The sequence below is a fragment of the Zingiber officinale genome, chromosome 5A, assembly GCF_018446385.1.
Source record: "Zingiber officinale cultivar Zhangliang chromosome 5A, Zo_v1.1, whole genome shotgun sequence".
Taxonomy (NCBI): Eukaryota; Viridiplantae; Streptophyta; class Magnoliopsida; order Zingiberales; family Zingiberaceae; genus Zingiber; species Zingiber officinale.
In genome coordinates, this window is record NC_055994.1 from 54810894 (window position 1) to 54834300 (window position 23407).

At 36.0% G+C, this 23407-nt stretch overlaps 1 protein-coding gene across 2 annotated transcripts; it reads right to left on the reverse strand.

Annotated features, from left to right (window-relative positions):
* Positions 1-3021: 3021 nt before the first annotated feature.
* Positions 3022-22705, reverse strand: LOC121980487 (probable E3 ubiquitin-protein ligase HIP1). Of its 2 annotated transcripts, XM_042532550.1 has the most exons (7): positions 22408-22702; positions 17626-18421; positions 16677-17539; positions 12881-12931; positions 3594-3692; positions 3370-3513; positions 3022-3299 (listed from the first exon to the last, which is right to left on the reverse strand). In XM_042532550.1, exons 2-7 carry the CDS (start codon positions 18368-18370, stop codon positions 3168-3170), a joined length of 2034 nt encoding a protein of 677 aa, XP_042388484.1. In that variant the 5' UTR covers positions 18371-18421; positions 22408-22702; the 3' UTR covers positions 3022-3167. The 2 variants fall into 2 exon arrangements, with proteins under 2 accessions (XP_042388484.1, XP_042388485.1); XM_042532551.1 differs by lacking the exons at positions 3022-3299; positions 3370-3513 and having other exon boundaries at positions 3607-3754; positions 22408-22705.
* Between the last annotated feature and the right edge of the window lie 702 nt (positions 22706-23407).

Below are 23407 nucleotides of genomic sequence, written 5' to 3' on the forward strand. Positions count from 1 at the left end.
CCTAATGTCCTGTGATTTGGGCAACAAGAGCATGTAGCTCTTGCAGATATTGTTGCTACTAGAAAAGAGGATGGAGCTGCCATTGGCGGTTGGAACAGAGGGCAGCAAAGTGCTAATCTTATTGCTGGGAGAGGGCAATAACTAGGCTATGTTTCCCCTCTTTGCTGGTGGCTTCGGTGAGCTCTGATGGGCTCTGATGGCCGCTACCAAGAAGTAGGGGCAATAATAAGAAGGGAAGGGGAAAATTTTAGTTCTTATCTGACCTATTTAAATTACCTAAGTTAAGTTAGTCTAGTCTTCTAAATATTCATTAAAAAGTTGATTAAAATATATTTTTCATCGCTCTTTTATTTTATTATCATTCATTAGTACCTTATTACATTCATCTTTAATATATTTTTTAGATAAAATCTTTTATCTTTCTCTTTCTCTTACTTTAGCTATTATATAAATATTCTTTCCCCTTTCATTTATATCCAATTGTCGATACAAGCATTCAAAAGTTGCATTTTTGACTTTACTCACCGCTTTTTTAACATCTTTCTTGTCTACCAAAATTTTATTCAATCTTACAAGTGTATAATAACTCATACAATATTCGTTTTTCTTTTACTTTTTTATTCTACCACCAAGATTTTTCATTGGTGACGCACATTCTTTTAACTTACCAAGTACGCTCTGGACTATCATTTTCAACTTCAATGTCATCTTATCCCATATCTATTTGAATTATCATATATTTTTTTCTAATACTTGTACTCTTACTCTTTCCTTATATGTATTTTGTTTCCCATCCTTTAACCTTCAACACTTGATTCTAGGAGTCATGTATGTTTCCCTTCTATTGACACTATATTTGAAGTGCATATCCAACACTACTATAATTTATATTTGAAAATTAAGTTTTCTCCAAGAAAGATCATGCAATCTTTTATAAATTTTCTATCCTTCTTGTTAACCATAAAAAAGTTAATTTACTATTTATAATTATCACTTTTGAATGTAATCAAGTATTCTTCTCTTTTCTTAAAAAATACATTAGCATATGCTATCATAAAATTCAATATAATTTTTTCTTCTTCATTTCTAATTCCAAAATCATAATTCGCATACATCTTATCATATTTATCATTTTTATTCATACATGCCCATTTAAATTTCTTACTATTAAAATAATTTTGTTTAGCATAATTTTTTATACCACCTCATTTAAATATTTTCAAAACATATATTCATGGTCTTTATCTAATTCAAGTTGAAGAATATATATATTAATTACATTAATATTTTTTTTTGACAATTTAAGTATATATAAAATTTTAGTAAAAAATTATAGATGACCTTGTAAGGCTCAAACAATCAAAATAAGATAATGATTTTAGAGACTAAAAAAATATAATATTTCTAGATGCTGGTTAATTTTTAAAAAAAAATCTCTTTACTATGTTTTATGAGTCTAAAAGGTTAGTCCTTTGGGATGGTGTGGTGATTAAACATGAAGTTTTTGGATCAAAATTTAATGCATCTAAGCATGTCTTTCTCCGTATCTTGACCATTTGCACTAATGGTTAGTAGTCATCGATAATTTACCTATTCCGTATTGATCTAGAAAAAAATTGATAGAGCACTAGGAATGAACGAATCATTTTTTTACCACGTAGAACCTAAAAAGTTGATTCATACTACTATTTTTTCAACTTTGATTAATTTATGTTAATCTAGCGCGTTGTTCAAAACTATTAAATGAACATAAAATATCAAAAGTAAAAATAATAACATACCAAGTCAAAATATCTATTGCTAGGTGAACAAACCTAAAGGACTAAAAAAAAAGTGTGAGAATTAGGATGGTATAATGAACATAACAAGTTTGCTTAATTGGGAAGAAATTTTAATTTATCTGGTGAGTTTTCCCAAAATTATTAATAGTCTTCCATGGCTCTTATCAAGAAACGAGATAATATTAACTGCATCAAACAAATTATATATTAAGGAATATCAATAAAGAGAGAATAAAAATAAGTAATGTTTATAAAAATAAACATGCTTGTATGTAAATTGCAAATCCACTGCCCAGTAATATGGGTAAGGCACCCTTTAAGTAAAACTAAAGTATGAAGCCTCCGCTGAGAATTAATAATATCTAGAAACTCACTTTATTATTCATCATTTTTGTTTTTATAATCCACGTATTCAATTCTCGCCGGCTGACTAATTTTGAAGATTATGAGTCTAATTCCATTAAAAAATTTTACTTGTCACTAAAAAAAATCAGAAAGAAGTAATGTAATTACATATGATAAAAAAAGTAATTCGCTCATCTTCAATATCTCCATCAACAAAAAGATAAATCACGGATGACTACTAGTCATTAATATAGATAATCAAAATATAGAGAAAGACATACTCGAACGTATCGAATTTCGATCTCAAAATCTCATATAGCAACACTATATCTTCACTATCGCACCGCCATGAGAAAATGAAAATGATAAAATTTCATATTCATCATTGAATCATTCAAATGGCCATTGATATTTATACCTAATGGTTCATTGATTTGCTATAGCCATTCTGTTCATAAATTTAAATATAAAACTAATTTTATTTAAACAGATTAAAATTCATTAGTATACCCTTAGAAAAAAAAACTCCTCACCTGCTAGCTCCTACTCCCTTAGCAATCAACTATAAATTAATCTCATAATTTATCTCCTTTCATCCTTTGATACAATTGATTTGCCCGTTTTACCTTTTTTATAAAAGAACAAAAATTCTTGTACTATGCTGGTTGGTTCAAGTGGCATATCCTTCCCCCTTCAAACGAGAGGGGTATCGGAAAACTGAGGCCACTACTCATCTCTCAGTACCTAGTTGCACCTAGCACCTATGAAAGCGCAGCAAAAAGGCTCTTTGAACAAACTATATATGTTGCAAGAATCAAATCCTATCCAAAAAATTTATATAATAACTCAAACAGTTGATATCAGAATGAAAAATAACCACAAAGGCAATCAGATCTAAAACAAATCGAGAAATCAGGAAAATGTTTTTTCATCATTGTAATAATTTAATGAATAGTCGTTTACTAAAGTCACCCATCTTGATTTCCAACGCTCACTCCAACATCTTAATTTCGAGATGCAAGGATGAATCTTGTTCTCCTTTCAGGTACTCAAAGCAGTTGTTTTACAGATGGGACATATATTTTTTATCATCAACCATTTCTTGATGCATGCAGAGTGGAAATCATGGCTGCAATCCAATCGACCCACTTCCTCTCCTTCGATGTATTCTTCCTGCCACATGACGCAGTGTCTTAGTTTGCACTGTTACAAAGAAAAGCATAAACGCAAGAAATGGGCTCACCCGACAAATGCAGCATGGTTCAACTTCTGCAAGTAGATGAGTGGCGACAGATATGTACTTGCGTTGCTTCAAGCAACTGAGGATTTTTTCCTCACTGAGTCCGGTGTTGACGCTACCCATACGTTCTCCCAGTGCCAACAGTTCCTGAAGGAGAAAGTGGCAGGCATCATATCATAAAGTTTAACCCATCTAACTCCAGAAAATACAAAAGAAAAGTTTCTTACCTCATAAGACATGTTATCCACATCCAGTCTCATATCTCTGTACCTGTCCTGAAAATTGCCACCTCCAACAAATGCTGATTGCTCAAGAAGTAAAACATCCTGACAAAATGCAGAGTACCGATCTCACACCATAATACTCAAAAAGCAAAAATTCACAGAACCTGCGAAGCAAGGTTACTGACAATTTCAAGGAAAATTATATAGACGACCGAAGAAATTGAACTACATATTGCAACAGGAAAAATTTGTAAAATACGATGTCCAAATAATAATTAAATAATAAAATTATTTAACAAATAATTTTATTGAAATTTTTAGGAATTTTTAAAAAAAATCTGGGATTTAATCGGAGTACGTATGGCGTATTTTGAGAGGATGCATTTATAGATTTGAGAAAAGTTTGTTTGGAATACTCGGAGGTGGGAGTTGATTGAGAAATTGATCTAGGATTTAATTGAAAAATCCCTAAGTTATAAAAAAAAAGGTTGTCCCGTTCCCTAGCTCCCACACCACCGACCCCTTTCTTCCTCGAGCCCTCACCTCGCGACGCCGCCTCCCCTCCTTCGCCGAACCCCTTTCTCCCCAATCCATCGCCGATTCCTTTCTTCTCGCGAGTTCCCGCACCACACCGGCCTCTCCTCCTCACGCAAGCACCTCGCAACGCTGCCTCCTCCCCCTTCACCGAACCCTTTTCTCCCCAAATCCACCGCCGACTGCCTTCTTCCCTCTCCCTCTCGCGAGTTCCAACACCACAGCCGTCGGCGCTCCCTCATGCGAGCACCTGAGACATCGCACCACCGCATGATACCACCTTCTTCCCCGTCACTTTCCCCTCCTCTGCCCAGCACCGTCGACGCCACCTGATGCCACGCTGCCAACGGACACTGCCGACACCATGTCGCTCGACGGACGCCGAGCCACAGCGTCATCGATTCCGATAGCTTCGTCGTTGCCGGGAGGGGAGGAGCTATCACCTCCTCTGACGTTTCTTGTGCACAATCGCCGGTGATTCGGCATCTAGGGCACCACGACGATTGTTTAGGTATGATTTGTGTGGAAATCTTGTGGATTCTTGTATTCTGTCTCCTTGGTTTCCGATGTAAGGTTTTCTCCGATCAGGACTAAGGTGAGGCATTCAAACCATGTGCTGACGGAACCTCGTTGAGCAAATCACTGACCTTCTTTGGCGCATCTGTCGTTAGAGATCCGAGTTGGAGAAGAAATGGTCGGCTAGGGATCAGTTTCCACATAGCAATTCTTGGCTGAAGCATAGGCGTTTGATTTCTGTCTGCATATTAGGGTGAGTGTGCTTTAGTGATTCTCCTCTGGATTTTTCTACTTCTGATCTGTTATTGATTTGCTCTGTTAGGATTGCTAATGGTTATTAGATTATGTCTAGTTTAGATCACATGGAAGCATGTGGAAGGATTATGAAAAGGAAATGTGTTTGGAATTGGGATTTTAGTGGATTAAACTGTGCTTAGTTGTAGATCATGGATTGATTTGAATATTGTAGTTGGTTGTTCATGTGTGGTTGATGGAGTTTGATTTCAGATTTCTTGTGGTGGTTGGGTGGTTAATTTAAGTTTATTGTGAGATAGGATTGATTCATTTGTGTGTTTGGAGATTAGTGTGCATTTTGTTGATGATTTGGTTGTTATTTGATTATGGTGCTAGGTTTGGTTATACATGGGTTACTTAATATGAATGTGAATTGGAAGATGAAATACTCGGTTTTGATTGAGGATTATTGGATTTTGTTGGAAGATATGATTAAACTTAAATTAATCAATTGGATAAATTAAGTATGTTGGATTTATGTTGAATTGACTTATTAGTAAATGGATTGCTATATGAATCAATTAAAGAGTTGATAAGGTTGGGTTAAATCTAATTTAACCAATGGATTTGGGTGAATTGAGATTCATAGTTGGATTAGGGTTTTCCCCTAATTAAATTGGATTTGGATTTAGCTAGTTGTTGATTATGAAATTAGTTAAATTGTACAGTATATGATTTGCAGGACGTTTTGAGACGAGCACTTCAACGTGGGGTATTGTTTAGCTCGATCTACATTTAAGGCAAGTACTTCTTACTTTGACTTACTTTAGTTCTTTAGAACTTGGTGCATGAGTTATTTTTGGATAAGGACTGCTTTACCTTCATAATATTTCCTGTGCTTGATACTTCCACTCAAACATTTGAGATATTCATTTTTATATCCACACAGTCTCTTGATGTCATCTATGATATTTAGCAGATATTAGATACCAACCTTGTATGCTTTGATTGTTGTTTATTTATGTATCATATTGATCATGCTGGTTTCATGTAGCATACCTGATTCCTGTTTATATGTATATGATGACCGTTGTATTTTGCGCATCATATCATTGCATGAATGTTAATGACAAATTCTCCCTTGCGGTCGAGAAAGTCGTTGACCAAGGCCGCACGCTCGACCACTCGAGAAAGTGATAGCTGGAGCAGATGTCGTGCCCTCACTCACTCACTCATAAGTAGAGGAAGCTAGAGTTGCGAGCAGCGGGGACCCCCGTCGCAGATATAGCTAGTTAGCTACTATGCAATTGTCCACTCGGCCACTCGAGAGAGTGGTAGCTGGAGTGTTGTACAGTTTGTCACTGACCAGGCCTCTCGACCATACAGGGGTCATGGAGCCAAGAGGTGGGCGGGAGTGACCATCAGTGCATTTTATTATTGTTATGCCTGTCTATGCTATTGCTTTCTTATGTTTGCAGTTGTTCGTTTTGCCATGTGATACATTTATACTTGTTGAGCTATATATGTATTGATCGCATGTTGTTCGACTCCGATTTACTTATTGATAGAATGTCTTTACCTCACATGATACTTTTGTAGTGATGAATAGTTCAATAGTCGATCAGTATTACTCCTGATCTTCTATTACCTAGCCTAGGATATGGTTTCAAGTATAAACATATATTATAATTTTATTTTAGTATCTGCTATTCCTCTTGTATAGTATGTTATATTCATGCACTATCTTTTCTTTACCCGTTGAGTCCTAGCACTCACCACCCCACAAACTGATTTTTCTTTCGTCAGGTAGCAGGTAGATGAATCAATGATGCTTGGAGAGTCCTGGCTGCCAGTCCCACTACACATTCGAGGATGGTTTTCTTTTCGATCTTATTACTGTTTGGGTGGCATATTGATTTCACGTATTTGCTTTCTAATAAGTTGATATGGGTTTGGAGTCTAGTCTGGTGGTTGTAGGTATTTTGGTTAAGGACTTTATTGATCGTACATTCGTATTTTTTGTGATTTCCGCTGTGTTTACTTCCAGTCGTATGGGCTGTTTATAAACTGCGTGGTTGTGTTTACTTCCAGTGGTTAATTATAAACTGCGTGGTTGTGCTTATATCCAGCCGTGTGGGTTGTTGATTATGTTTATATGTTGGTTGTGTATGTATATTGGCTCAAATTTGTCACTGTTACAGGGGAGGTGTTGTCCGATTTTTGATTGGACAACCTTGTCCTCGGGACGTGACAATTTATTGGTATCAGAGTCATAAGTTTACGAGGCCTATTTTCTATGTTTTGGATTTTCGTGATTTGATTTCTTGATGTGACTTTTCGAGTTTTGGGACCAGGCAGCGGCAGGAATCTCCAAGCTATAGGAGATATGTTGTATATTGTTATCATACACTTCCGTTGTTACTTAACTAGTTGTTTATACCATATATGACTTATGTTATGTCAGTCATTAGTTAGATCCATCAAACACTGCTAGAGATTAGTAGGATTGTATCCGTAGGTTTGGATATCAGAATGAAAATGGGAGCATGATCTGATGGACTTTGTTATGGGATTACCCAGGACACGAAGAGGATATGATGCGATTTGGGTAATCATTGTTTGGTTGACTAATTCGCTCCCTTTCCATCGATTCGAGGGATGGATTCTTTGGATTGAATGGTAGTGGTATACTGTATAGAGATTATCAGACTTTATGGTATATCTCTGAGTATTGTATTGGATTGAGATCCTTGATTCACCTTACGTTTCTGGCAGAGTTTGTAGCAGATCATGAGTATGGAGCTTTGTTGTAATAGAAGTTTTCACCCTCAGACGGATGGACGTTGGAGGTTTTGCTAATAGTGGGCGTTATGGATTTTGGAGATGGTTGATTTACCCACGCTTGGCTAGATAGTAATGGGGGAGTAGCGAAAGCAGGGTGAGCTCATTACCCACAGAGTCATCTTTTACGGTTAGAGATTTGTTATGATACTTGGATGGAGTCGTATATGAGCATGTAGTTTGGCTGTTACTCTAAGAGGATCCCTGTGTTGAGCAGTAAATTTGGGATCAAATTTTTATTTGTGAGGGAGAATATAAAATACGATGCTCAAATAATAATTAAATAATAAAGTTATTTGACAAATAATCTTATTGGAATTTTTTAAAAAAAATTGGGATTTAATCGGAGCTCGTATAGTGTATTTTGAGGGGATACGTTTATAGGCTTGAGAAAAACCTGTTTGGGATACTCGAAGGCGGGAGTTGATTGAGAAATTGATCTAGGGTTTAATTGAAAAATCCGTAAGTTATAAAAAAAAAGGTTGTCTCGTGCCCTAGCTCCCCCATCGCCGACCCCTTTCTTCCCCGAGCCCTCACCTCACGACGTCGCCTCCCCTCCTTCACCGAACCCCTTTCTCCCCAATCCATCGTCGATTCCTTTCTTCTCGAGAGTTCCCGCACCCCGCCGGCCTCTCCTCCTCACGCGAGCACCTCGTGACGCCGCCTCCTCCCCCTTCGCCGAACCCTTTTCTCCCCAAAACCACCGTCGACTACCTTCTTCCCTCTCCCTCTTGCGAGTTCCAGCACCACAGTCGTCGGCGCTCCCTCACGTGAGCACCCAAGACGCCGCACCACCGCGTGATACCACCTTCCCCGTCACTTTCCCCTCCTCTGCCCAGCACCGCTGACGCCACCTAATGCCACGCTGCCAGCGGACATTGCCGACACCGTGTCGCTCGACGGACGTCGAGCCATAGCGTCATCGATTCCGATAGCTTCGCTGTTGCCGGGAGGGGAGGAACTATCACCTCCTCTGGCATTTCTTGTGCGCGATCGTCGGCAATTCGGCATCTAGGGCACCACGATGATTGTTCAGGTATGATTTGTGTGGAAATCTTGTGGATTCTTGGATTCTATCTCCTTGGTTTCCGATGTAAGGTTTTCTCTGATCAGGACTAAGGCGAGGCATCCAAACCATGTGATGACGTAACCTCGTTGAGCAGATCGCTAACCTTCTTTGGCGCATCTGCCGTTAGAGATCCGAGTTGGAGAAGAAATGGCCGGCTAGGGATTAGTTTCCACAGAGCAATTCTTGGCTGAAGCATAGGCGTTTGATTTCTGTCTGCATATTAGGGCGAGTGCGCTTTAGTGATTCTCCTCTAGATTTTTCTACTTTTGATCTGTTATTGATTTGCTCTGTTAGGATTGCTAATGGTTATTAGATTATGTCTAGTTTAGATCACATAGAAGCATGTGGAAGGATTATGAAAAGGGGATGTGTTTAAAATTGGGATTTTAGTGGATTAAATTGTGCTTAGATCATGGATTGATTTGAATATTGTAGTTGGTTGTTCATGTGTGGTTGATGGAGTTTGATTTCAGATTTCTTGTGGTGGTTGGGTGGTTAATTTAAGTTTATTGTGAGATAGGATTGATTCATTTGTGTGTTTGGAGATTAGTGTGCATTTTGTTGATGATTTGGTTGTTATTTGATTATGGTGCTAGGTTTGGTTATACATGGGTTACTTAATATGAATGTGAATTGGAAGATGAAATACTCGGTTTTGATTAAGGATTATTGGATTTTGTTGGAAGATATGATTAAACTTAAATTAATCAATTGGATAAATTAAGTATGTTGAATTTATGTTGAATTGACTTATTAGTAAATGGATTGCTATATGAATCAATTAAAGAGTTGATAAGGTTGGGTTAAATCTAATTTAACCAATGGATTTGGGTGACTTCATAGTTGGATTAGGGTTTTTTCCTAATTAAATTGGATTTGGATTTAGCTAGTTGTTGATTATGAAATTAGCTAAATTGTACAGTATATGATTTGCAGGACGTTGTTTCGAGACGAGCACTTCGACGCGGGGGATTGTTTAGCTCGATCTACATTTAAGGCGGGTACTTCTTACTTTGACTTTCTTTAGTTCTTTAGAACTTGGTGCATAAGCCATTTTTGAATAAGGACTGCTTTACCTTGACTCCATTCGTAATATTTCCTGTGCTTAATACTTCCACTCAAACCTTTGAGATATTCATTTCTATATCCATATACTCTCCTAATGCCATCTATGATATTTAGCAGATATTATATACCAACCTTGTATGCTTTGATTGTTGTTTATTTATGTACCGTATTGAGCGTGTTGGCTTTATGTAGCATACCTGATTCCTGTTTATATGTATATGATGACTGTTGTATTTTGCGCATCATATCATTGCATGCATGTTAACGACAAATTCTCTCTTGCGGTCGAGAGAGTCGTTGACCAAGACCGCACACTCGACCACTCGAGAAAGTGGTAGCTGGAGCAGATGTCGCTTGTCCTGTCGTGCCCACACTCGCTCACTCATGAGTAGATGAAGCTGGAGTTGCGAGTAGCAGGGATCCCGCCGCAGATGTAGCTAGTTAGCTACTATGCAATTGTCCACTCGGCCACTCGAGAGAGTGGTAGCTGGAGTGTTGTACAGTTTGTCACTGACCTGGCCTCTCAACCATACAGGGGTCATGGAGCAGAGAGGTGGGCGGGAGTGACCATCAGTGCATACGTTTTTATTATTGTTATACCTGCCTATTTTGTTGCTTTCTTATATTTACAGCTGTTCATTTTGTCATGTGATACATTTATACTTGTTGAGCTATATATGTATTGATCGCATGTTGTTCGACTCCGATTTACTTATTGATAGAATGTCTTTACCTCACATGATACCTTCGTAGTGATGAACAGTTCAGTAGTCGATCAGTATTATTCCTGATCTTCTATTACCTAACCTAGGATATGATTTCAGGTATGAGCATATATTATGGTTTTATTTTAGTATCTGCTATTCCTCTTATGAGACTGTATATCTTTGGCTCACTCTCTATTTGTATAGTATGTTATTTGTATAGTATGTTATTTGTATAGTATGTTATGTTCATGCACTATCTTTCCTTTATGCGCTGAGTCCTAGCACTCACCACCCCACAAACTGATTTTTCTTTCGCCAGGTAGCAGGTAGATGAATCAAGGATGCTTGGAGAGTCCTGGCTGTCAGTCCCACTACACATTCAAGGACGGTTTTCTTTTCGGTCTTATTACTATTTGGGTGGTATATTGATTTCGCGTATTTGCTTTCTAATAAGTTGATGTGGGTTTGGAGTCTAGTCTAATGGTTGCAAGTATTTTGGTTAAGGACTTTGTTGGTCATACATTCGTATTTTTTGTGATTTCCGCTATGTTTACTTCCAGCCATATGGACTGTTTATAAACTGCGTGGTTGTGTTTACTTCCAACCATGTGGGTTGTTTATAAACTGCATGGTTGTGCTTATATCCAGCCGTGTGGATTGTTGATTATGTTTATATGTTGGTTGTGTATGTATATTGACTCCAATTTGTCACTGTTACAGAGGAGGTGTTGTCCGATTTTTGATTGGACAACCTTGCCCTCGGGCCTGACAAAATTAGGGGATTAATTTACAGCATGGATGGAGCTTTGCTACCAACTTAATGTGCAACTCGGTAAGAATAAGCTTCAGGATTTGCATCATGGTTCTATGGTGTTGAATTAACTAAAAAAAATGTAGGTTATGGTATAGACAGCCAGTTTCTAAAAGAAAACTTGACCTAGAACCCTCAATTCAGATAGAATCCAACAAAGATCCCAACAAATCTTTAAAATAAATATGTATATGAAGTCTCATTTGTCAGCAGAATCATGAATTTCACATGCTACCTAAACTAAAAAAAAGGATTAAGCATACATAAGCAGTAACCCTTAAAAGGCACTGCTAAAATGTATATTCCAAACATGCACAAGAATAAATTATGATATGTCAAAGAAAGATCAACAAATAACATATAAAAGATAATGGCGGTAGTTATCGACATGTCTTAATAATTTGTAGAGCTTTCTAACAACAGATACAAGATAATCATTCAAAAGACCATTTGACAAGAATTAAAAAAAAAATTGACAGAAGGATTATGCATATGTTGGATTAAACATTATCTGATAGTTTACATTTTGTTTTTTTTTCACCCTCTCCTATCTTTCCACAAGTCCTAAACAAACCACTGATGGCTCTGGGTGGGATTCAAAATGCTAAGATGAATATCAAGGACATATTAACCTCGTTATTCCAAACCACACTAACCACAAGTTATATAACAACAAAACACATTCAAATGAATAAGAATCTTCACTTTTCAGTAGTGGAAAATTGGCAAAAGCAAGTTCAAGTACAAGCTGGAGAACTATATGATGGCCATACATGATAGCTATCAGTACATTCTTTGCAAGAATGCTTGCAGTACTAAGAGTTAAGTCCAAGATAACTATCTTGCACATTTAATTATGTCTTCTCTAACTTCCTATTGATCAGCTTACCTCTATAGCATATACCATTAAGCCCTGAATTCATGCTCTAATGCTAATGTCCTTTAGCTTACCTTTTTAATAACAACAGAAGATATTAAAGCCGCTTGATAAGTATCACGTGTCAATATAGTATTGCAGCAAAGCATCAGAAATTTACATATAGATCTCTTATCTATCAGCTTCTATCAATCTTTGAGGTCATCTACGTATCTCTGATGCTTTGCTGTGACACTATATATCCTCCCTCTAGGGTTCTAATTAAACGCTCTTCCCAGTTTCATTCTCTTTTTCTCTGACAATATTATCTCCATGAGTGCTAGCATCTTCGTGAGTCAGTCTATCATAGAAAAAATGTTTTGAGGAAAAGGAACATTTAAGTGGTCGGCATGAGGCTAATTTCTATCTTTTCTTCTACCCTTATAATTGCAGAAATTAGAGCAGAATAATGCATTTAATTGCACTAATAATCTTGGATAAAGTTACTTTTATCAATGAAGCTACCGCCAAACTAAAAAGGAAATTGAGCATTACCCATGCTTTATATGCAAACCACATACATATGACATCAGACAACATTGATACTGAAAAGGTGAGTGTGAAAAATTGTAGTACTAGGAAATTAAAATTAACCTCAAGAAGTAAATTTTCACCCCTGCGGAGGCGCTCAAAAACATTCCGAATCTGTTACAATGAGAATACCTTCAATATAAGGCACGATAAACATAATAAAGATATAAAACTATAAAGAAATGTAGAGCATACTTTTTTCAAAAAGAACCTGGAAGTATAGCTAAAGACTACCAACAAAACCCATTCATATCAAGAAAAATCTGATGCTATTGATCCCATGGAGGATTGTGAAAATAAAATAAAATAAAAAATCTTGCTACAAAAGAACCTGGCTACCCTGAAATTCCCAATTTGTATTATAATCAAATGCAGAATGTTCTTAAATTCTACAATAATTATGGAGTTGAATTTAGCTAGTCTTTGATTTTTCATAATAGAAAATAATATTAGGAAAATGATATATGGGATATGGACTCAATTTATTGTGGTATGAGTTACATCTAAAAGAAATCCCTTTAATGTCTTTACCATCAAGATTCAAGTGTCATTTCAAAGTCACTCGAAACAGTCAACAGTAACATCCATGTATAACGAGAGTAGAAATCTACAGTGAAAGAAGTTCCAAAGCACAATCAGGACAATCTTGTCCAGCAAAAACTAGAGATTCTCATAGAAAAAAAATTCAAATTAAAATACTAAACAGAAATTTTATAATTATCGCCAAAAGGGTCTTCCACAATCGTGTTTCTCTGGGCCATTTAATGAGTTTTCTTGTGGGTCTAAAAGAATTCAGATAAAAGAAAAAATCTATGACAAAATATTCTAGCAAAATTCAAAATATGTCAAGCTAGACCATGCCCATGAGGCTACTTCCTCAACAAATAGGTCAAATAAAGAGCAACATTCAGACTTTCAAATGTCAAGGTAAATAATAAGCACTATAACTCAACTACATATATTATGTGAAAAGCCCTAAAAACGTCAAACTAAATAATATACATGATTTTGAGGTTTGGATTCATATCCAAGCATAGTTGGCAAACTCAATTGATCCTAATTCAGAACTGTCAAGCTAAATCGAGGTCACCATTAGCCAATCCACTTCCAACCAATTTCTTGGACAAGTGCTTGAGAATCTCTCAAATGTTGAAAACCCAAATTTAATTTGATGAAATTTTGTTGCTAATCGTCAAAATCATTTGGGAAACAATTCAACTAAATTGAGCAAAACCACTTTTATGTCAATTTCACTTGATTCTACCAACTGAATCTTTCCAAACAACTAACGAGTAGGGTCCATTTTTTAGAAGAGGAAAAGAGGAGACAAAAGCTAGATGTAGATGCAAGTAAAATATAATTTAGGGGAGAGAGAAGCTTGCTTCGTTGTTGCCTCACTAAGACATCCACTCAAACTGAGGTGAGTCAAGATGGTGTGCATGCGTTCACTATATATCTAGGGAGTGGGTGTAATTTCAGAAAGAAGAAAGTTAGTGGGTGAGATACTCTTTCACAATAAGAAGAAATAATAATAGCATACTTATCAATGGTATATAGTAGATACTTATTATTTTATTCTGATTATTTAATATGTACTTATTGTTGATATTAATAATAGCATACTTATTAATGATATTAATGACATATTAATTAATAAACAAATATTTCTTAGTGTTACAAACTAATAATACACACACTGATTGATAGGTTAGTTACTAATAGCTATTAAATATGTTTATTATATTAAATTATTAGTAGCATTGAAATTTAATCAAATTTAAGATGCATCAAATATTAAGTTTTTTTTATATCTCATTTATTAAATATTATTGTTTTGTTTTTTCATATATGTAATATTCTTTTTGAGTTTTTCAGTAATTCCACAGATCCAATACAACTGATATGTAAGTTTGGAACCTTTTGATACTCATATTGACAATCATTAGACATGTCAATCCAGACCCAACAAGTTTAAAGAAAAGAATAATTGGATGTGTATTATAACAACAATATTATATATACCAACTAAAACAAGAAGAAAACTGAGGAACAAGGATACCACTAAGTATTTAGAATGGCCAGTGTCACAAGACGCTGTCCCTTCTAAATGTATTTGTACGTTTAGAATGGACATTGTCCAAAGAAGGTTTCCTATGTTGCCGTCACAACACAAACCTATATCAAAAGGTAAAGAGTAGCTTAGCACTAGTGCATCCAAAACATTGTAAAAAAGAGATGGATTATCACATAAGATAAGACCCCGTGATTAAGTGATTGTTTTCCATACAAAGGTTGTTGATATCAAAAGTAACTCTTCTGCACTGATTGTGCACTCTAAAATGGATAACAATACAAAAATAAAAGGGCATCCATGAGACAAACGGAGAAGGAACAAAAAAAGAAGACAACAAATCATACTAAGACATGGCTAATCACACTTAAGCATGAATAAGAGTGCAACTAGCCCTAATGTGCTGTCCTATATAAGAAACTAGACAAAACCATCAACTTCATTTCACTTAGTAGACCTGCAATACCAATCATATTGTTGCTAATTCAACAATATCAATCCCATAAGACCATGCACAATTATTCATGCATGTTGTGTAGTTATTGTAATGTACAACTATCAAGATATCAGCATTGGCAAGTGTCACAAGCATTATCACGACCGTCTATAACAACAATAACATGTCTTTATCCCCACTAAGTGATTTCAACTATCTGAATCCTCCTATGCCATGGGACTCAATTCCCTACTACATTCCCATCTAAATAAATGAATTTTATGTTGTTTTATCTCTCCTAACCAAGTCTTCTTTGGTCTCCCTCTTCCTTGTTAATGTGTGTATTTGTCATAGTCTTACATGCCTAACAGGAACATTTATTGGTCGAATAAGTTTAAACATGTCACTATAAAAGTAGCTTAAAATTAGCTCTAGCTATTCAGACAAGATGTCTAAGTTTATAACCTAGATCAAGTCTTCTTTGGTCACCTTCTTCCTTGTTAATGTGTGTATTTGCCATAATCTTACACGCCTAGAAGAGCATTTATTGGTCGAGTAAGTTCATGTCCATACTATTTTAAACACGTCACTATAAAAGTAGCTTGAAATTAGCTCTAGCTATTCAGACAGGAAGTCTAAGTTTATAACCTAGATTAAGACATCCAAAGAAAATATGAGTTATTTTCAGCCAAGACTATTTGCATCGACTGTAATGATCCATGGTCATTTCTATCAATCATGAGAAATTCCAAAGATCTCAAATTAGAATGGTTAAATCACTTAACTGGGACGACTTCAAATCCTGAAGAAAAAGACCAAGGCAGTATAGCAGATCCAAAGTGTAAATTCTAAAGTGCTAATCAACAAAAATTCCCATGGTCCAAAGTGTAAGAATTAGTAGACTTTTAAGGTGTTGGTCGGTTGCCGATTGAAGTAAATTTCTATAAATTCCATGGACCATAAGAAACACAATTTGTGCAACAATGTGCATCAATCTAGCTTTCAAAAATGAAAATCTTCTTAAGTGAAGAATGGCAGTGTCTGTTTCAACAAAACTAATGATTAAATGGATTCAGACTTGGTGAGGTCACAATTGATTTATAGTGACGAGAATTCCAAAGATACAATGAAAATACAAAACAGAAAATAAAAAGTATACAATAACAGTTGCACACTGGAGTCTATTGAATTCAAAAAATGATAAGTAGAGTATAAGATGTTTCTTATATATATCAAACATGACAATGACAATTAAGTATTTTGCAATATAGGTATGTATTCCATTACAGTCAAGTGAGTCTAAAATAATAAATAAAGTTGAAGTCACTGTTAAAGACAACCTCATTACATACCTCTGACATCCTGTTTCTCCCTTCTCTTGTAGCTGCAAGAGTCCGCGTAGGCAATGGAACACTCAAAGCACCACTTAATCTCATGTATGGATGCTGATGAACACGTGATACAGCTCCTGACTGATGTCCAACCTCCTGAGATGCGGAAGAACTATTTTGACATGTAGAGTGGTCCATACTATGACCTCGGCAATCAGAAGAAAGAAGGGATCTACGTACAGCTTCTGATATACGACGTCGATTTTGATGAGTTAACCAGTTGGCTCCTAGTGGTTGATAAACTCCTAAGTTGGTGCCAACTTGTGATGTAGGCACCAAATTTCCAGACAAAACTGTGCTGCCAGTGACTGAACCCCAATTTGTTTGCTCATGTAACATATTTCTGGTGCTAATTGGAGGAGCAGACGTTTGCTCTGAGATATTGATAGAAACACCTGATGAGTCGAGTTCCGCTGATGCACCATCAGCTGCAACTGCTGGGGATCCTGAAGAACTACCTACTTCTGTAGTTGAAATTCCATTGTGTGGAAAGGGATACAGGTCCAGAGGTAAGACAGGCATAGTACATACATGGCGTTGCCTATGTGGCACCAAATTGCTACCCTGGTACCTAGAATCTGACAATTGATTATGCGGGATTGTTGCAGATGCTAACTGGGGATGCCAAGGATTGTAATAAGCTAGATTATTCTCTTGGGCCCATAGATCAGGTGCAAAAGTATTAGCTTCGTCTGCATGGTTCATTCTCATTCGAGTGTTCCTCTGATGGTTGCCAGCCGAACTCACAAAATGATAGTGATTAGAAGCTCCAGCTCTTGGTATTATACTGCCTCTTGTATTATTGTCTTCTGCACGATATACACCTGTTTAACTACCTAGATGAGCTAGTGACCATTTTGTGAGCTAGAAAAATGAAGAGAGGAAATGAAATGCACCAAATGATTCTTACCTTCATTAAAGTTGCCAGAATTTCCACTTGCTGAGCATTCCCCGTGGTCTCTTTCAATGTTTTTTCTCTTGTGTGAAGAGCATTCTGTAACTTTTTGTTTGCCTCCATCATTGTTGGAAAAGAAATCAATAGCCCTTGAAGAACTCCCTCCTGAAGAGCTTGCACAGAAGGCAACATGTTGATATGGTGTTAAACCCACATTACTTGGTCCCGAATGAAACCCTGATCCAAGAACCTCCCTACTCATTTCAACATGTTTTGTATTGTGACTTGAATCATGAGGGGACTCATTCAAGGCAAGTAACTGAGATAATTGTTGTCTGTTGTTGGCCAAATTGATGTTGAGGTCACCACTATCAGTTTCAAATGAAAGATTGTTTGTTGCTTCAGGTCTACTATCTTGTATCCTTGGTCCACCAGTTCTACTACCTAGAGAAGAAGCCATCCAACTATATTCAAGTTTAATTTCATTGTGAGATCCTTGGTTTAGTGGGGGCATGCTAGAGCTAGGACCAATTGTATCCCAAAAATTAAAACTTGGACCTTCTTGGCTGGCTACGTTTCCACAGGAAACAGTTCCACTTGAAGACATTGGGTTCCGAGGTAAATCCTGATTTTCCACTGAAACAGGGAGAAGTTCATTCCAGAGCAATGGTTGATCCATGACGGAAGTGCTTGAACTAGATGGTCGATCCATATCAAAAGCTTCACAGACGGGCTGAAAAGTACTCCTTTGACCCTGCATCAGGTATTTTAGGTTCTTTTGCAACTGTTGCAAGTTGGAGCAATGTGTATCCTGAAACCAAAAATCACATGGCACAACTCAGCAATTACTCGAAAAGAGAAATATTCATAAATGGAGACACAAAAGGTAATTTATTTGATAAAAGAAACAACATGCATATAAGAAGTAAATAATATCAAATCACAATGAGAAAGGGAAGAGAACTTTGAGCAAAACAACATTTCCAAATTCTTGAAATGGGATTAAGCTCATATTCAACAGAAATTTATTTCTGTTTCAGACAATTACAAATATATTTTGCAATAAAATGCACATCTGCCAAAAATGTTATCTACTTCACATCTGTTGAAGTGGGAGAATAGAAATTGCATTCATTTTCTAAAGAAATAATTACATAGTAACTATAGGACTCATCACAAACCTTAAACCTAAACTATAAATGTGGAACTAAACCCACAAGACAATACTTGATTATGGTGAAAAAATAAAAGGCGTCAATTCTTTGACCTCAAATTAGCAAGCACGTCAATGAAATGAAGGTGAACAGAGAGAAATTCCAAGAATTCTCAATGAGCAACTGTTGTTTTATATGGAGATCATGGAGCAACAGTTGTGGTGTCCAATGAAAATGAAGGCATCATCTCCATCACTCTTAATTCTCCCTTCACCTACCACACATAGGCTGCTAAACTTGAAGACGTGTTAGGAAGCAACACTCCAAAAAGTTTTCAATGGACTTGTGCTCAAAGATCTGATCGGAGTCCTCTTGTCAAGCGTAAGGAGTTACAACTTCAGCTCCATGCCTTGTAGATAGGTTTCTTTTCATCAAGGCTCAAGCTTAAAGAGATTAAACTTTAACTCCATGTCTAGTGGCTCCTCTTCGCAAGGATGACAAGATGTCTTGAATGCCTTTCTTGCCACTACAATGTCATAAGTAGTTGGCCTCAATCCACCTTTCAGAAACCTCAACAGACCTCTGATTCCTTCTCAGTCATCCATGAGGAAACATGAAGAGGTTTCTCAAGCACTATAGGCCTTATTTAGGTTAGTATAGCAGTAACTCTAAAAACTACCAAATTTCTCTACTAGCTCCTCGATGCCACCTATCTTAACCACAAAGAAACTGAACAAAAAAAGTAATGTCTCATGGATTGCAGTGTTTCAACTTTTAAATTTGGTTCATGGGTCTAGTGTTAGAGTACCCCACCACTCAAGTTGCTGAGATTTCTGAGCAAGAGTCTTATGGGATCTAGTTGTGATGTACAATTACTTGCTCCTTTTCTAGACCATTAATCCTATCCCTGTGAGCATCTTTTGCTGCTTCTCTTGCTATGTGACTTTAACCAAGCTAGAAATATATATACATATGACATGGTAATATATTTCAATTGTGTAGTTAAATATTGAAATAACCATTCATATTAGCTGGTTACAGGTCTTTGAAACTAACTTTAAAGGTATCTTCTACACCACTTTAGATATCAAGGTTATAAAGGGCAACTTAGATAAGCTCCTTACTATTACTTTTCCTTATAGTGTCTGATCTGTCCAGAGTTAAGAGTCGGTAAAGACTCAAATCCTAGGTACCCCTTCTTTTCCATCTCATCAAACATGTATTTGCAAATGCTTCAAGACTCTAACACAGTTCCGCAATCATCTGATCTGATGGTGGACCAATTAACTAAGGCAGTTCAATGACAATCTGGAGAATCAAATGGAAGTCAAGGAGGCTAATATCAAGGCCCTGAAAGTCATACTGGCAGATAGGAAAAGCTTCAGTATTCACATTATGGAAAACTTGTGCATGTCGAGGATGTCCATTATTCTCATCATGGCTATCCGTTTGTTTATTCTTTTAACCTAGCTCATGTGGATCAACTATATGCTACTTTCTAATAGATCTCACTCATAAGTCATGGGTTAAGGGAATTAAGAATGTTTCTCTTTCATCCTCATTGCACTTTTGTCTGTATTTTATATCCCTAAATTTTCATTTAATGTCCACTAGTAACCTCAGTCTAAATCCTTACATTTATCATGTCACATATTTTCATTCACATTTAACACAAGCAAGGTGATTAGCATATGACATAAGTCCCATGGATTGTACCATTTAAATGTGTTTTCATCATATTTGGTTCTTTTGGCAGCTCCATCACCTCTTCAAATACATAGTCAATCTATTCTTTTTTTTAAGTGAAGTCCGGTAAACATTCTAGGTTTTCATTCTCAAATAGGATCTATAAGGGTGTTCTTGCACCCTTGTCTTTGATTTATTCTAATATAGGAGGTTTGTGTTGTGTCAATTTCACTTATTAGGTGTTAAGTACTTTGTAACTTTGATTAATGACTATTCTCAAGTAACATGGTGTTTGTTGATGAAAGAGCTTTCAAGTTTCTCTATATTTACTTCTTTTCATGGTGACATTAAAGCCCAGTTTCATATATTCATTAGATCTTTCCAGTGATATAGCAAAAGAGTCCTCTCATACCCTTCAATTAATGGATGTTCGCCACTTTAATACGATAGCTAATTTCTTACCCACTATGAAAGTGTGAGTTGCAAATGTGTTTAAATCTGTTAGATGTTCACTTAATGGTATTGTAGGCTAGTTAAAAGCTCACCTAATAGCTAAGCAATACATTCACATTTATAACATAAACTACCTTAACATATTTTTTCCAATGACTAAGATCACTTCGATTCGACTTTTTTAACCTTCACAACTATATTTTGTTAGCACCTTCACCGGCTTGACCTAAAGAATCTTCGTTCATGTTGACCTTACTAAAGAGGTTAGCATGGAGAAACTTCCAAGGTTTATTATTCGAGGAGAGACTGATCAAATATGCAACAACTACAAAACAGATTAAGCTAGTATCATAAACAATTTTGACAAAATCAGTTTTAAAATCTGAGGTACAAAACTTCTTAAGGAAATTCAAGTGAGGTTGTCAGAAATCTTGTTGTTAGAAGACTGTGACAATTTAATAGGGTAGGTAAGATTAAGAACATGAAATGATCAAAGCTCAACATTATAACCTAATTGAAGCAGACTATAATGAACAAGTAAATTTTTAAGAGGAACAAGAGCACGGTTGATTGGAGGTCAAGAGATTATACCTATAGATATTTTTAATGTAAACAAAAAAAATATGCAGGCCTACACAGTCAAATTGTTGTCGTCTCATATTATGGATCAATGAGAGTCATCACATATAACTGTGATTTTAAAACTGAGACAATCCTATTTGTGACAGCAAAATCAATCACGCTAACTTTACCAGTCAAAGTATAAGATAAACCATATCACCTGCTTACTTCAGATAATTCATAATGTGTAAAGATTATATGCTAATTTTACACATCAGATAATTGGTATAGGTAAATCAGAATACTGTTGTTGACCATGGGAGTGTTAGTTTTATCATCCTAACAAGGCAGATAGATAAACATTTTTCTCATACAAAATGGTGATTTCTCAAACGGGTAGATGTTTCATCTAATACCCATTGCAAGGACGAGATTTATAACAGCGGTTAGAAACCACAAGAAAAAAAAAAAGGCGTGCAACAGGTTCAACCAGCAATTTTCATCGGAGGAACATTTGCTAAACGGAAAGGGAGCAAGGCAATCGATCATAAGAAGAAAAAAAAGTAACGGATGGAAGACAAAACCTCTATTCATATTTAAAAGAGCACCATAAATAAACAACAACAGTATGTAAAAGAATCGATAGTCCCCTGCCGTCATCGATTCATCTTTTGAAAAATAAGTTCAGAAAATAAATAATATCAGGTCAAGTTAGGATACAAAATGGCATGTCTAATCATCTCGGAATCCAGAAAAGAATTGAAATAAAAAGAAAAAAAAGTTAATAGCAACTACAAGAAACATAGCGCTGAATCACGACCCATAAGACCTCAGAAACAAACCGCAAATTCTTCTTTCTCTCCAAAGAAAACAAGATCAAGCAAAATCGGTCGGAAACAGAATCTCGTCAAAGGATCGGACGAGCAGATCCTAAAGGTCTCACCTTTGGAGTACCAACCGATCTAGAAATCTCAAAGATCAGCCAGCAAGAAGCTTCTTCCCACCTCCCCTCCGGAATTCACACAAACCACGCTGCCGCTTCCGATTGTCGCCTCCCTCACAACGAGAACAACACGTCAGTGGACGCCCTTCGAAGGGAGGTCTGGCAGCCAAGAGGGGGCCGAATTAGACTACGAAGGAAACGGAAGCGGTGAGGACTGGGACGGAAAGAGGAAGAGGAAGAGAGCAAGGGGGGATTTGGGGCAGAATTAGATGGCTTTTCCCACTACCGATTTTACAGAGTTAAAAATAAAATATACAGACCAAAGTGCTGAGCACTGGGACTCATATGCGAAGGGGTGTGTGTCATATCGACTATCGGGGGCACTCATTTGCATCTTTTTTCCGATCCTAATCAAAATCCGTCAAAATAAAAATAGAAATAAAATCAAATCAAATAAAATTATCATTAAAAAAATTAAAAGGACCCTTATCAATAACCTATATAAAAAATAATTTTAATTAAATTTATAAATTTGATGAAAATTACTCTAATATAAATTAACTTTCATCAAATTTATTCTAAATAATTTTGATTAACTGCTTTACATTGAAATAGTTTTCATTAATTTTATACAAAATTATTTCATATCATAGTAGTTTTAGTCTAAAGTATTCTGTATCAGAACAATTTTCACTAAACTTATTACAATTATATTTGATCAATTTTAATTAAGTTAGATTAACATGAATTAATTTAACTAATTTTAATTAAGTTAGACCGACTTTAATTAACAAAGAGTAATTTTAATTAATATTTAAATATTTTTATTAATATTTTAAATCATTTTAATATATTTAAATAGTTGTGATTAAAGTTGATAAACTAACTAATACTATTTTGGAAATAGATAAATAGAATGGTGCTTTTTTGAATAATTTTTTTTAAAAAAAAACTAAAATAAGGGACATTTTTAAATTTTTATTAAAAAATTAATTACATA

Excerpts from the sequence above, each read along its gene's own strand:
- LOC121980487 (XM_042532550.1), bottom strand. The coding sequence starts at position 18,370 with ATGCAGGGTCAAAGGAGTACTTTTCAGCCCGTCTGTGAAGCTTTTGAT. Across the intron at positions 17,540-17,625 it reads TTCTGGCAACTTTAATGAAG|GTGTATATCGTGCAGAAGAC; the intron begins GTAAGAATCATT and ends GTAGTTAAACAG. Across the intron at positions 3,514-3,593 it reads TGGATAACATGTCTTATGAG|GAACTGTTGGCACTGGGAGA; the intron begins GTAAGAAACTTT and ends TTTCTCCTTCAG.